The sequence below is a fragment of the Mastigoproctus giganteus genome, chromosome 7 (assembly GCF_048544385.1).
Source record: "Mastigoproctus giganteus isolate SK-2022 chromosome 7, ASM4854438v1, whole genome shotgun sequence".
Classification (NCBI taxonomy): Eukaryota; Metazoa; Arthropoda; class Arachnida; order Uropygi; family Thelyphonidae; genus Mastigoproctus; species Mastigoproctus giganteus.
Genome location: NC_143581.1, coordinates 40623499 through 40637315, shown reverse-complemented (window position 1 = coordinate 40637315; position 13817 = coordinate 40623499). Strand labels below are relative to the sequence as shown.

Here is a 13817-nt window from a genome sequence, read left to right as displayed (position 1 = left end):
GGTTCTATCGAAGAGAGGAAGAAATCCTCTCTTCTGTCGTTGATATGCTAAGCCTTATGTGGAACTAGAGATCGAACGACGATCTGTTGCCACAATTTCCCGAACTTTTGCGACTCTGTTCTCATTTCGAGAGGTTGATGGACGCCCATTTCTTGGGTCATCGCGAACATCCTCACGACCATCTTTGAACCGCTTATAATATTCAAACACGTTGATACGATTTAACGTTCATCACCATAAACAGTTTTTAACGTTTCATACGATTCTGTTGCATATGGGTCGCTCGCTCTCTCTCTCTCTTTATAACTTGTTTAAAATTGATATATATGGATTTTAAGTGTTGCTGAATGCATTAAAAGTAATTAACTATATAATATCGGTGTAAATACACCATAGTTAACCCATAGATTTGAGCTACGATTGTAGCGTAGAAGGCATCGTTTTAATTGTATCTCATACATGTGGTTGCCTTCACAAGATAGCTACTATTGAATTACTTCAAATAAATAACGCTTCTCTAGTAGAGAAGACTACTGTTATTTATTTTCAGCGTACCACCACCCAGTATATATATATATATATATATACGTGAAATTTCCTTTCGTTTTGAGAGAAGAAAAGTTTTAATAAAAAAAATTAAAAATTGCTGAATTCCTTTATTTATATGAATAGCCAATTTTGTTGTAATTTTTTTGGATTTGCTTTTGCATTGTTGAAGCACGTTTTATAATACTGTTTATGGTAGGTAATATTAATAAAAAATCTCTTTTCATAAGTATTTGTTCAAATAAAATTGATATTATTAAAATAAACGAAAGCGAAAATGAAGAAACGGAAATAAATAAAATTAAAATTGAGAAGCATTTAAAATTAAAAAACGTGGCGTTATACTTTATCTGTAATGTCATTTGAATTGACAACAACTTCATTTCTAATAAACTCTCATAAAACAAAAAATGTATGAATGACAATCATTGCGATGCATGGTTTTCTTGGGTTTCTAGAACAAGCAGTGGAGTCAGTTTGTGACGTCATCAACTACTATTACAGTGTTGCTACTGTACGTCCTTAGGGCGCCACCTATTGACTGTTAAACATCAGTCGAATACGAGTTTTTCTAAACATTTTGAAACGTTTTTCTCTTGTTTATTTATTATTATTTTTTTAAATTACGTAATAAAATTATAAAAATAAGGTTTGTTCACAGGATAAATCTTATTTATTTAAATAGTACGATGAAGGAAACTTGAATATTATTTTCAGCTGTGTATTTTTTTTTTTTTTTTTTTTTAAACTGTTTAATCGTTTACTGCTATCTTTTGCAGATCGAGTTTTTCGCCAGTGGTGATAACTGCTGTCCTGTCACTGGAGGAGAGGAGGGAATTCTGTTTGTACGAAAATTCGACGGTCGGGCATCAGGGGATGCCTTTGTTCTATTCGAATGTGAAGAGCTAGCAAATAAAGCCTTACAGAAGAATCGAGAAGTGATCGGTTCGCGATACATCGAGCTGTTCCGGAGCACCGAGTCTGAAGTCCAGCAGGTAGGGTTGCTCGACTGAAATTCCAACTACTGATATTGCTGGAAACAAACACGTACGTTGTCAAAGTGATCTAGACGGGCATTTGAGTCTTTTATGCCACCTCTAGTGCATCCAGTAAACAGACACCTCAGCGTACAATTGCGGGTAGTTGCCAGTCCACAAAGTCATAACACTGCCGTCTGAAGTTCAAAGTCTCACGAGGCATTTATGGGATTACTGCTGAAATAAGTAATTTTAATCAAAACAAGGCCGAAATATTGTGCGCAAGGGTTAAGGAGCATAAACTGACAAGAGGGTTATTTAAACGTGTACGAAGTACTGTACTCTTTGGCAGATGTCTGGATAGTACAGATAGTTGGGAAGCCACACCATGTTGATAAAAATATGGCAGACACTTTCAAAAGCGAAATTATCATCTTTTATGCCTTTATTCAGTTTCTGTAACTAAATCGCAGCAAAAGTAAAGTGGTCAACATTCAGAAAAGTTAAAATTTTAATATCGTATTAGTCTGTTGTAGAATAAACAGTGGCAATTATTTCGTTTAGATGTTTTCTAACTTTGTAGTAATGAACTTTTCACCCGAAAAATTTATAATGAACTATAGTTTTAAATTGCAGTTATTCTAAATAAGATCGAAAAGGCTACAGAAATTTATTGTTTAAAACTAATTTGCTCATAAGATACAACAGATTGGGTTACCTTTTGATTCATTATCTGCATTGCTCATAATTCTTACCTCGTTATTTTATTATTTCACTGAAACACCACGACAATATCAAAAATCATTACTATCTTAAGAATTTATCCATAAACAATATAACTAATTTATTTATGTTGTAATTTTTCTCTTTCATTACTACCAAATATTTAGAATTTCTCATTCGTTTTCTAGTATGATTAAAGTTAATGAGAAGACATACGTTAATTATCGTACTGCATGCCTGACCATCCACCAATATGTGGATGGTCAGCAGATGAAAATAACCACCGAAACTGCTGTCTGGGTGGCACGAGAAGGATCAGAGCAATAATATCATAACGTGATAGATCAATGCTTACTTCCCTGTCCTTTTGAAAAGCATAAAAATTCCAGCAGCTGAAAAACGCACGCACACTATTTGCTATTGTTTTTGTAAAAGTCCTAAAATCGGAACTCAGCTGTGTAATTGTTATTATGCAACAGTAGGAGAAGGAGACACAAGGAAACTCAGTCGCACGTTTACTTTCTGAGTGAGTCAAATAATAGACAACGTTGACGCAATGCCTAAACCTGTTCTTATGTTTCCTCTTTCTAAATAATTCTTCTCTACGCTGGTTGAAATGGATTTAAAACCCTTGATTTGAAACTGTGGGGGGGGGGGGATTTTTGAAAATGTTATTTTCTATATTTGGTTATTTCCCCTTTTAACAACTCCCCTTTATAATAACTCCCCACTTGCGCATCTGACTATTTTACTTCAGAAAATTCCAAGTTCTAGGGGAAAATCTCCTTGATGAGTTTAATTCCCTTTGGATAGGCTTTTTCTCAGAATAACAAAGAGACACACAAATGTTGTATAATAAAAATACAGTTTATTGGACACTTTTACATAGATACATCAAACAAAAGAAATTTATTAAACTCATGACCAAATAGATTTAATTTCATCTTCTTATAACAGAATGTAAATGAGCAACGTAATTTGCCTATTGAGCAAACTCAAGGAGGGCTATTTCCTTTACATAAATCATAAACAACTATCTCCTCTTTTAAACTAACAAAATGTTTCTACTTCCTTACTCCTGAGTTCAATTGACTTTCAAAAGAATCTATTAACATTCTTCTTTCATTACAAAACAATTCCTACTCCAAATTGATAAAGCTCCGATACTCTTAATTTCAGTATAAATCATTACTCTGTTTTCTAACAGATTATAGCCTACAACCTTCTCTAATCTAGGTAATTATTATTACTATCAAATTTCTACAATTAACTACTTGCACATTCGGGGGTTACTGACATCCGTCTATCCCCTTCCAAAATTCATACTTAGTCATTCACTTATTTAACCAAATATTAACAAGTATCAATCACATCAAAAATTTTATATCTATTCCCTTCCAAAATTTATCTATATGTATATTGACTTGCCCTGGGTAATGTCCTTCAGTCCATAACATTCACTAACTTATTCATTACAATAAAGTACTACTTATACATATGTGTTCAATCAAAAGTTCTGATAAACTGGTTATCGAGTGCCTATAGTCGGTGTGATGTTGAGAGTACTTAAGCAAACTAATCACTTACTTACATAACTTGGCAGACTTCACGGTACATCCTTCTCTAAGCGAGTAGGGGATTCTTTCTATCTGGGTCGCATCTCACAATCACTGGGGGAGTTCGATATAAGATACTGGATTCCTTCCTGGGTACCTTTTTATTTCTTTATGGACGCATTAATTTCATCTGATCAGAATGGCTGTACTCTTTTTGTCCGGCTTCGGATTTCATCAGCTCCAGCGTACTTGCTCTCAGAATATCAGGCAATATCGTTCCTTCATAATGGAGTTGACTCCTTCTCATCTACTTTAAGGATCTTGAAAAATTTTCCCTCTTTTCTATGGCACGTGTTCATCTCTCACTTCGAAACTCAGTCTACTTTTGACTGACTGTCTGACCAACTTCTGCACCTCATCTTCATCCTTCCACTTACTCGACTGCCTCTCTCACTAACTTATTAGATCAACGACTTAACTGTTCACCTAAAGCTTATCTACCCCTCATACTGACTACACATTAAACTTAGCCACTTTTCTCCACCGGCTACTCTATCTAAAAAAAACTCATTCCTTTCTTTTCTTCTCCAACTCTCATCTTACTGCCCCACTCACTGACACTGACCCCCTCTCATCTTACTGCCGAACTCACTGACACTCTCTCACTCTCCTTCTGTCCGTCTCCATCCACAAATTTTTCTTCTCAGTTTTCCACGCCTTCCTACAGTGGTTCTCCCAATCTCCTCCTTTATTTATTATTTTTCCTTTAATTCGTTGAAAAGCTTCGGTCAGCCAGCCCTGTGGCACGTGATTCACAATACCCCTCTCCTTTTTTATTTCCTACCTGTTAACATCCGTTGAGCTCTTTCATGTAGGCCGAATGCATCAAAACAACTCCTTCTGGGTCATCACAGCTTGTCTCAAAAGCACTACAGACAAACCACAAATGTGTCACTGGAGACCATCGCGTCTATTTTTAGAGGCTTGTGTGTGCGTTTAGCCATATGCGTTTCCGGTGCGTGACCCCTCATAAACTTGTTGCGCCGTACCACCTGCTGGGCTTGCTATAGTATTTTCCGTCAGTTTTCTGTTTTTGACGGATGTAAAGCTAATTTTCTGTTTTTCGTTCTTCCTACCTTTTAAGTTTTACAATCCTTACTGGATAATTCTTGTTTATAGAAACTGACGCTATTAACATTTCTCCCAACGGCAAGAATCCAAAAAGGAAAACTAACTTCAGAAGTCAAAAAAATATATTTTATTTTTGTAAGATTTTCAGATCTTACAAAACAAGACTACACACCAAAAATAAAGTTATATTTTACACATTTTGTTTAAAAAAATAAATAAAAACTATGGCTTTAAATATAAGCGAAAATGACTGGTGACATTAGTTTTTAATTTCTCGTAAAACAATTATTGTCTTCGCCGTGTCTGTCTGTCTGTCTGCATGTAACAACTCGAATCCTGGTTTCATAAATTTTATATTTCATCTTATGGAGCCATTCCATATTTAATTAAAATCGGACAATAGAAATTGGAGGTGTCAGGCCCAATTTCACAGCTCTTTCCCCAGTTCCTCCTCTTCAGAAAAGCTGCGATAAATCGGGAAAACAACTCCTCTGATTCTTTTCAGAACTTCAGGATTTATTTAGAATATTCTTCTGGACATTTGTACTAAATATCACGTCAATAGGTTAACCTGTACTCTAGGTACACTCGTCCCCTCCGGGCCCTAAAAAAACGAACTATTACTCGAATTTCACCTCACAGTTACCCATAATGTTAATATCATGAAGTGGAGTTTAGATAAACACTTCTGAGCATTATACTATAACGCAAGTCATTAAGTTTCTTTTGCTTTTGTGTTTTAAATTATTTTGACCCGTGTCTTGTACACTAAAAAAAAGTGTTAAGAGGGAAACTAAATTGTGGAAATCAAAGTGACAGTTCTAAAATGAAATGTGAAATTTCTATTTGCAGGTGCTACATCGAAATTTTGATTCGCGGCTCTACAGCCATCAACAACAACCCCTCATCTCTTGTTTACCTGAACTTCCGCTAATTTCGGCGCATCTTCCTTCGACGGGAGCTCGTAGAGACTGTATTCGACTCCGGGGATTACCTTACGAAGCACAAGTGGAGCAGATCTTTGACTTTCTTGGAGAACATGCCAAACACATCGCTCTTCAGGGAGTTCACATGGTGTACACGGCCCAGGTAGGTATATCAATTTAAATCTTAATGCATTATAGAAAGCAAATACTCAAGGGGAATATTGATGATGTAATCAACACACGAGCAGTTCTAGATATGGAACTACGTATTTGAACTTTCCACTGATTTTGCATAACTCTGTTTTGCTCATCCATATGCTGCTTTAGCGCAATTTTTTAACATGTAGCAGTACTGAAAATTTTTGTTTTGATAGGATACTAAACAGCTTCCATTAATATTAATGATAGGTGCGTGTTAAATATTAATGTTAATTATTTCAAATGAAATGACACTGGCAGTGGCGCCTCAAATAATTGAGTACAGATATTAATTATTATTAAGTGTACTTGATGTACGAATTTGCAGACCTAACATGATGTTTCATTTCCTAAATTTCTTTATTAACTTGCTTTCTTTATAGAGAGAGAGATGCCAGCGTTGGGAAACGTTGATTGTACAGCCAGCAGCTGGCTAATATTCAGCTTGAATACGTTAATAGCGAGAATGAGGAAACGCTAGTCTGTGTCCTTGGTTTATCTAGTTAGCTACTATGGAAATGAAGTTGTTGCGACAACAACAGCACTCGATCAAATTTAACTGCAATTACTGCGATCCTCTGTCTGTGTCACGGTTTCGGTTTAGCTTGTGGTAACGTGCACGTGGCAGATTCTAGTTTGACCCCAAACACGCGATTCATGCTTTCGATTAACAGTCGTTATATGACTGATGTCATCCTACAAAGAGCAGCTTTTTGTTAATCGGAAGGGACTCCATGAAGTGATTGCTTTAGCCCTTTAACCAACATAAGGTTTCAATTAGGAAAAGTTACCCCATCTGTGTCAACAACGTAATGAACCTAAAGTCATCAAGATCAAGTTCTCTGGCCTGACGTAGCCCAGTGGTCAGGAGCGAGAGTCAGCATAGCACGCGTTTCTTGAGTGGACCGGGGTTCAAGCCCGTGACTGCTAAATACGATAAATATTTGTATTGACGATTTATTGTAAACTATACTGACTTGGTTGTCGTGCCGGAGTATAAATAGAATATTTAATTTAATTTATATATATATTACTAACAGGTGAACAATCCAAGCTGTAGTTACTGTAAAGGACCACAGTTACACCTTTTAACTAATACAATATTAATGGCTACATCACTTTCCTCCCGTTTGGAAAAGTATGCATTCCAGCTTCGTTTATAGACTAAAATGATTTATTCCTTGAGTGATAGTAGGAATATCTAAAGAGCTTTCGAATAACTGAGTCAGAAGAACTCCACGCCCCTCTTGGAGGTGTGCAATTTTTTACTCATGGCAAATCGAGTTTTTCATCCTTCAAAAGATATGTTGTTTCTAAAGTGTTTAATTGGGTTGCTTCAGCAGACAAAAGCATTTATTACAAGCTGGCACTTATGACAACGGGGCCAGATGGAGATTTATTCCGAGAAATGTATGATATGTGCCATTCGTTTGTTCATTGGCCTGGGGTGCTGAAAACAAGCGGCATATTTATTCATTTCACTTTGTCTTAAGATATAGATACCTTATAATACTGAAATTGCTTTCGTATAACTAATCTGAATTCATTTAATGGTTCGCGCCTAATCTCTAGGTAACATTCCTCCTAACAGGGAATGATACTTTCAATTCAAAACTCAATCAACTTGGAACGATGGACAGACGTTCTTGCTACTGTGAGGAAATTAAATCTTGAACACATCTTATAACATACGGAGAATACCAGGACCTTAAAGATGATTTGATACTGAGGTTTCTGTCTTTGGCTAGCATAGAGGTGGGGGTTGAACCTCGACTACTTAGGTCAAAAGAAGATTTCATTGCAAGATTTCATTCAGGGAGTTTGCTGTGGCGGTTTTTAGGAGATGGATATTGATGAACATGGATGTCTTGAATGAATGGTCTCCCTGATCTGTATCTTTGTGGATGAGCTCCTTTGGACGGGACCAAATACCACAGCAAGTCTTGTTGTGGTATGTGGTCCCGCCTGTCTGTTTGATGGAAATTTGGGACTCCTAACAGCATAGTACAGAGGTTCCCAAATTTTCTCGGTTCACGGCGCCCTTAGTGTCCCAGTAATTTCTTCACGGCACCCCTAGGCCAAAAGAAATATCTAACACAGTGGTTTTCGACCTTTTAATATATACCTATATAATAATTTTATTCTTTATATAGAGGTGCTAAATAAAGATCAATTACAGATCACCACAAAATTAAAAAGATACGGTACAATGGATACCGTACACCTTTTTATAATGAAATAAATGTATAAATTTCAAAAAAAAAAAAAAATAAATTAAATAAACAAAATAATAATAATAACTTTAAGTAACTTAAACCGAAATTACACGGCACCCCAAGAATGTTGTTGCGGCACCCCGGTTGAAAACCACTGGCATAATAGAATGCAGCAGCAGACTGGACTGCTGTGGCCAGTGGAGACTTGGCGCGGCGGGGGGGGGATGTCATCCTGCTAAACAGAGTTCAGCGAGCGGCAGGATGATTTTTAAGGATAGAAGTTCTACAAAATGGTAGAAATGAACATGGATGAAGTATTCTATCTTTGGTATAGGGTGGGTGTCCACTTCCATTTTGCAACTATATATTGCTATCCTTGGGTGACATTTCCTCTGCTAGGTGAAGATTTGGTCCATACTGCTGAGTCATCCAGATTCTTTGCCCCGACTTGCTTCGTGGTGCCAGGTCATCTGATGTTTCTTCGTGAAGTTTCTCTGTCGATCAGGTTCATGGTCTCTGTGCTGGTTTGGCTTATAGTACCCGGTGTCAACTTGACTGATGCGGCTGCGTATTTCTACGTTAGCTTGCAAAGACAATCTAAGAATTGTGAGACAGTGGATTGTGTGCCAGAGATTGCATTCTTGATGCTGCTCAATCTGTTTCTGTGCTTTGGAGAATCTGTTACTGGACAGTAGGTTTGGACTTGAAACCTAATTGTGACTTTTTTTGCATTTTTTTTGTCCGTGTGTGTTTTTTTTTTTTTTTTTTTTCTTCAGGAGTAAATCTGAAAATTGTAAATGTTTCTATGTTGTAAATATATTGCGGGGTTGCTAACCTTTGGCCGGGACCGCCTAGTACAATAAATAAAAAAAAAAAAAAAAAATAGAAAATCTGAGCAACCTAACCATATGTAATGAATACGTGAAATTAAGTTACAAAGCGTAATGAAATTAAAACGAAGGTAATGTTGCAGTGAGGGGGGGGGGTCATAATTTAATGCTCTGTTGAGCCAAGTTCTTATGCGAGGACATTTCCTGTACAGATATATCTTATAGGCTTTTTTGAAGAAATCTTTACACTACGAAACCTTTCGAGTTACCATACACTTTGACGAAATCCTAACTTAGTATCTTTCAGCAGTGGGAAAAGTGTGATATGAAGGATAAAGGTTGTATAGGCAATTTTGTTTCTTTTTCTTTTTCTTTGGCTGATTCTGCAAAAGCCCAGCTTTCTTGCATCGTTTGGACTTTTACTAACGCTAATCTTTGCAAATGGTTTTGACTTCTCCTGGTTTTTACATAACTAAATATAATACTCCAATTGAAGTTTCATTATATTTTCTTGCTATTACTGGTAACAATCTTGACATTCTCATTTGTCGATTAATTTTGTTTCTGGTTTTAATTTAAAGAAGCTAGAGAAAAGATGAGTTGAGATTTGCATTCTGATGGTTTTTGGACTCATGTTCCTTTTCACAATGAGCTTATATTCATAAATTGGTTGACTAATGATAGAGTAATATCTTTTGCCTGATGGTACCGAAAAGAGTACCCAGGACAAAACCTGAAAACTGAGTCTGTATCTGACAAACCAGGTACTCAGGAAAAATTCCGTTCTTTTCGTCTCAGCTGGACTGGAACAGTTGCACAATCCATCTTTAAAGATACTATTTTTTAAACACTCTTAATTCTTTGAGTCAATAAAATATTCACTTTAATTTTTGCGTTCGTCTAAATACTGAATGTATTAAAAGTCTGGAATTATAACACTTTCCTAATTTTGTTTATATTTCATACAGCTTTCAGCAAAATATTGAAAATACATTATGTAAACAGGAAATGGATAATTTATTCTGCACGCCTACTTGATGTACGACATTTTTTGCACGTGTGTACAGAGATTTTTGCAATATATAGAATAGCTTAACAACATATGACAAGAGTTTAATAAACCGTATAATCCAACGGAAAAAATGGCGCTGCCACAGTAATACTGAATTTTATTTCATTTAATAAAATAGAAGCTAATTTAATTAAATATAAATCAGCAACAAATACAAGTGTATTTGTATTTATATTATTTATAAATGGATGTTAAAACGATTAAGTGTTATACGGTACAATGTATTTGTATTCGTAAATCAACAGAATGAAGCAACGTGCCACTCTAAAATTGGCTCTTATTGCTTCATATAACAAATAACTTCATATATAGACTTCGAATTATTATAGAATTTTAAATTTTTTTGAGTAACCATATTATTTTATACATTCATCCGATTTATTTTTTACACATTAAAAGGAAAGTGGCTCGTGGCTTGTGACCCACTCTGTACTATGAATTTATAATGTCTGCTGTACACTATATTATTAAACAGACATTTTTTTTAAACGTAAAACGCTTTACTATAATCACGATTTATACGAAAAGTATATTTACCTTTTTATGTTTTGCCACAAATATGTGCAGGGCTATCCGTCTGGAGAAGCTTTCATCCAAATGAACTCAGAACAGTCTGCATATGCCACTGCCCAACAGCGCCATCACCATTATATGATATCTGGGAAGAAGCAGCGTTATATTGAAGTATTTCAATGTTCCGTGGATGATTTAAATATCTTTCTAACTGGAGGAATCAATCCCCATAGGCCTTTTTATCCATCAGGTAAGCAGATGGAATCGGCAGTTTTGTATACAAACAAACACTGTTTGATCTAAGTGAAGCAAATGACGCTTCTAACCCTAATCTACTGTGTCCAATTACATTATGAAGCTAATGTAATATTTCGTTTCTTTTTCTTGTATAGGAAACCCCGCAGTGTTACCTCCGACCTATGGAACGTATCCGTGCCTCCAGTCACCACATGTGGTAACGTCCCGTCTACCAACTTATTTTGCTCCAGTATTTTATTGGCCGTATCCAAGTCCGCCCGTGTCTCCTAGCAGTTTCTTTTCACCCACTTTACCAGCCATCATAGTTATGAGGGGATTACCTTACAATGCTACTGTTTTAGACATTCTCAACTTTTTCAGTGGATTCATTGAGGTCAGTAAGAAAAAAAACTATAAAAATGAAAAGTGAATGATTTAATTAATTAACGTAAGGAAAATACGAAAATGATATCAGTAAAATATTCTCAAGGACAGCCGCAATTGGACATTTGCAATTTCTTTTTTTTTTGTTCACTGAATAATTGCGATGTAATAATTGTGCAATACAAAGTGTTTTATGAGATTACTATTTATGAAAAGTCGATATAGAGATTTTTTTAAACCACAGACGTAACAAGTTTTGATCCCCGGCCATCCTCCCATTGTAGTACAAAATCTAAAGTCCTGCTAATCGATTCTTCTCTTGTACTGAGAAATCATCCAAAAAAGAAAAACAAATTTTAACTGAAAAAGCTCCTCATCCAGTTTCATACTCACAAAGTTTCCAGAAGAGTACGAACGAAAATGCAAGCTTAATTGAGTAAAATATTATTGAATATTCAAAATTAATTCTGACCGTGATTTCAGTTTAACCTTTGTAAAATTATCCATTAATAAGAATCATTATAAGAATCATCATAATAAGAATATAAAATTAAAAATCTCCCTACTATAAATTATGATTATCGCCTGCTTTTATTTTTTTTTACAAATCGTCAGTTTTTTTTTTTTTACAGATCGTCTGCTTTTTTTAACAGATCGTCTGCTTTTTTAACAGATCGTCTGCTTTTTTTAACAGATCGTCTGCTTTTTTTTTTTTTTTTTTAACAGCTACAATTTAACAATTGAAAACTTCGATTAGTTTTAATGCTATGAACAACGAACTTTATTTTCGTATTAACAATATTCGGGGAAGAAGTGCGAATTTCTGTTTTCAGAAATAATTTGTATCCCAAATTAATCTGCTGCTATACAGAAAGAACCTGATCCTCTATAGTTCGTAGAAAAACCGTTCTTTTTTCTTGCTTACACAAATCATTTGGTTTATTTCAGTTAACCCCGGAGTGCATTCAGATACAGCGAAATAGCGACGGTCGTCCCAGTGGAGAAGCTTTGGTGACTTTTCCGACCCGCATCGAAGCCGAACGTGCCGTACAAGAAAAGAATCGTCAGAACATAGGAAATCGGTATATCGAATTGTTTCTTCTCTAATTCGACCTCATCGCAGCAATTGATCCAGTGACGCCAGTGATGTGTGGGTGGCTCCACCTGCCGATACGACAAGTAAGCTCAGCGTAATGGTGCAGCAAACGAACGCGGAATTTGTGGACGTGCTAGAGCGACCGTTATTCGGACAAAAACGGACGTTTTAGTGAAAATCGAGGGCCGAAAGACGAACTTTTTCATGAAAGGATTTTAATGAAGTCGGTTGAGTGGGGAGAGAGAGTGAAGAGAGAGACAGACAATGACCATTTACAGACCATTTTGCTTGTTTAATATGACTGTAAAATCGAAACCACTCATTAAACAATATTTTACCTATCTTTCTTCCTCTTCTTTTTTTTTTTCATAAATATTCTTGAAGAATTCATTTGTAGTAATTTGAGGCTCAATTAATTTAACAGATTAAGGGTCACACAAGCTCGGATCTAACAGAAAGTTCTAAATAATATTATAATTTTTACGAGCAATGTAAATAAAAGGTTTCATTTCCTCTTAAAGGATTTTCTATTGGTTATCAGAGTGCAGCATAGATGGCGCCACAATGCAAGAATGTAATACGTATTATTCTCTTAGCAAACTTACTAGAAAGTTTCGTGCTTTTTCTGAAATATCTTCTAGTCTAATTTCTCTAATTTAGAGAGCACTTACTTTCACTAATATCACTAATTCATCTTAAAAATAAAGCTGTTTGTTTATTTTTCTTCACATGTTAATATAAAAGATTTCTATTTCTTTTGCACAATTACAAGTACGATATGGTTGAAGGCTTCAAACATGCTGTGCTGAGCAACTGGTCCCGGTTTTGCTTTCGCATTTTTACTAATAATTTTTAAAAGAAACAAGAATTTTGTATAAGGTATATCACCAAAAATACTCCTTTTATTTTTTTATCATGTTATTACGCTAATTATCAACGTTGATTTTCTATAATAAAATAATAACAGACCAGAAAAATCGTTTGCATTTTAAAATATGCCTAAAAATCTAAATCCTGTTAGTTAACCAACTTCTCCATAGATGGCTGTACTGATGTATTTTTAACACGGTGATTCAGTTTAAAAATTTGTTATTATTATTATTATTATTATTAGCCACATGGTGCAAGAAAGCCTGAGACTTTTGCTGCATCAGCCAAAAAAAAAAGTCTGAGTTACCCTGTGAGAGAGAGAGAGAGAGAGAGAGAGAGAGAGAGAGAGAGAGAGAGAGAGAGAGAGAGAGAGAGAGAGGTAAAAGGGAATCATCAGAGAAGAATGATTATATCCAGCTCAGGACCTATTCACCAGATGTGATCCCCTGGTGTTTTCTGTTTTGGGTTTCAAAAAAATACAAACCAAACCTTTTTGCCTCTTTCAAGTCCCAACTAAGCTATTATGGATACTTTTCATAAAG

General features: G+C 35.5%; 1 protein-coding gene across 1 annotated transcript in view; it reads left to right on the top strand.

Annotated features, from left to right (window-relative positions):
• LOC150082839 (epithelial splicing regulatory protein 2-like) overlaps positions 1 to 12636 on the top strand; it is a 35136-nt gene extending 22500 nt beyond the window's left edge. The window contains exons 3-7 of the mRNA XM_090376856.1: positions 1326 to 1541; positions 5786 to 6022; positions 10743 to 10938; positions 11081 to 11319; positions 12258 to 12636. Of these exons, the coding sequence (XP_090232982.1) occupies positions 1326 to 1541; positions 5786 to 6022; positions 10743 to 10938; positions 11081 to 11319; positions 12258 to 12416 (1047 nt within the window). The 3' untranslated portion in view covers positions 12417 to 12636. The remainder of the gene's footprint in view (positions 1 to 1325; positions 1542 to 5785; positions 6023 to 10742; positions 10939 to 11080; positions 11320 to 12257) is intronic.
• Positions 12637 to 13817: the final 1181 nt, after the last annotated feature.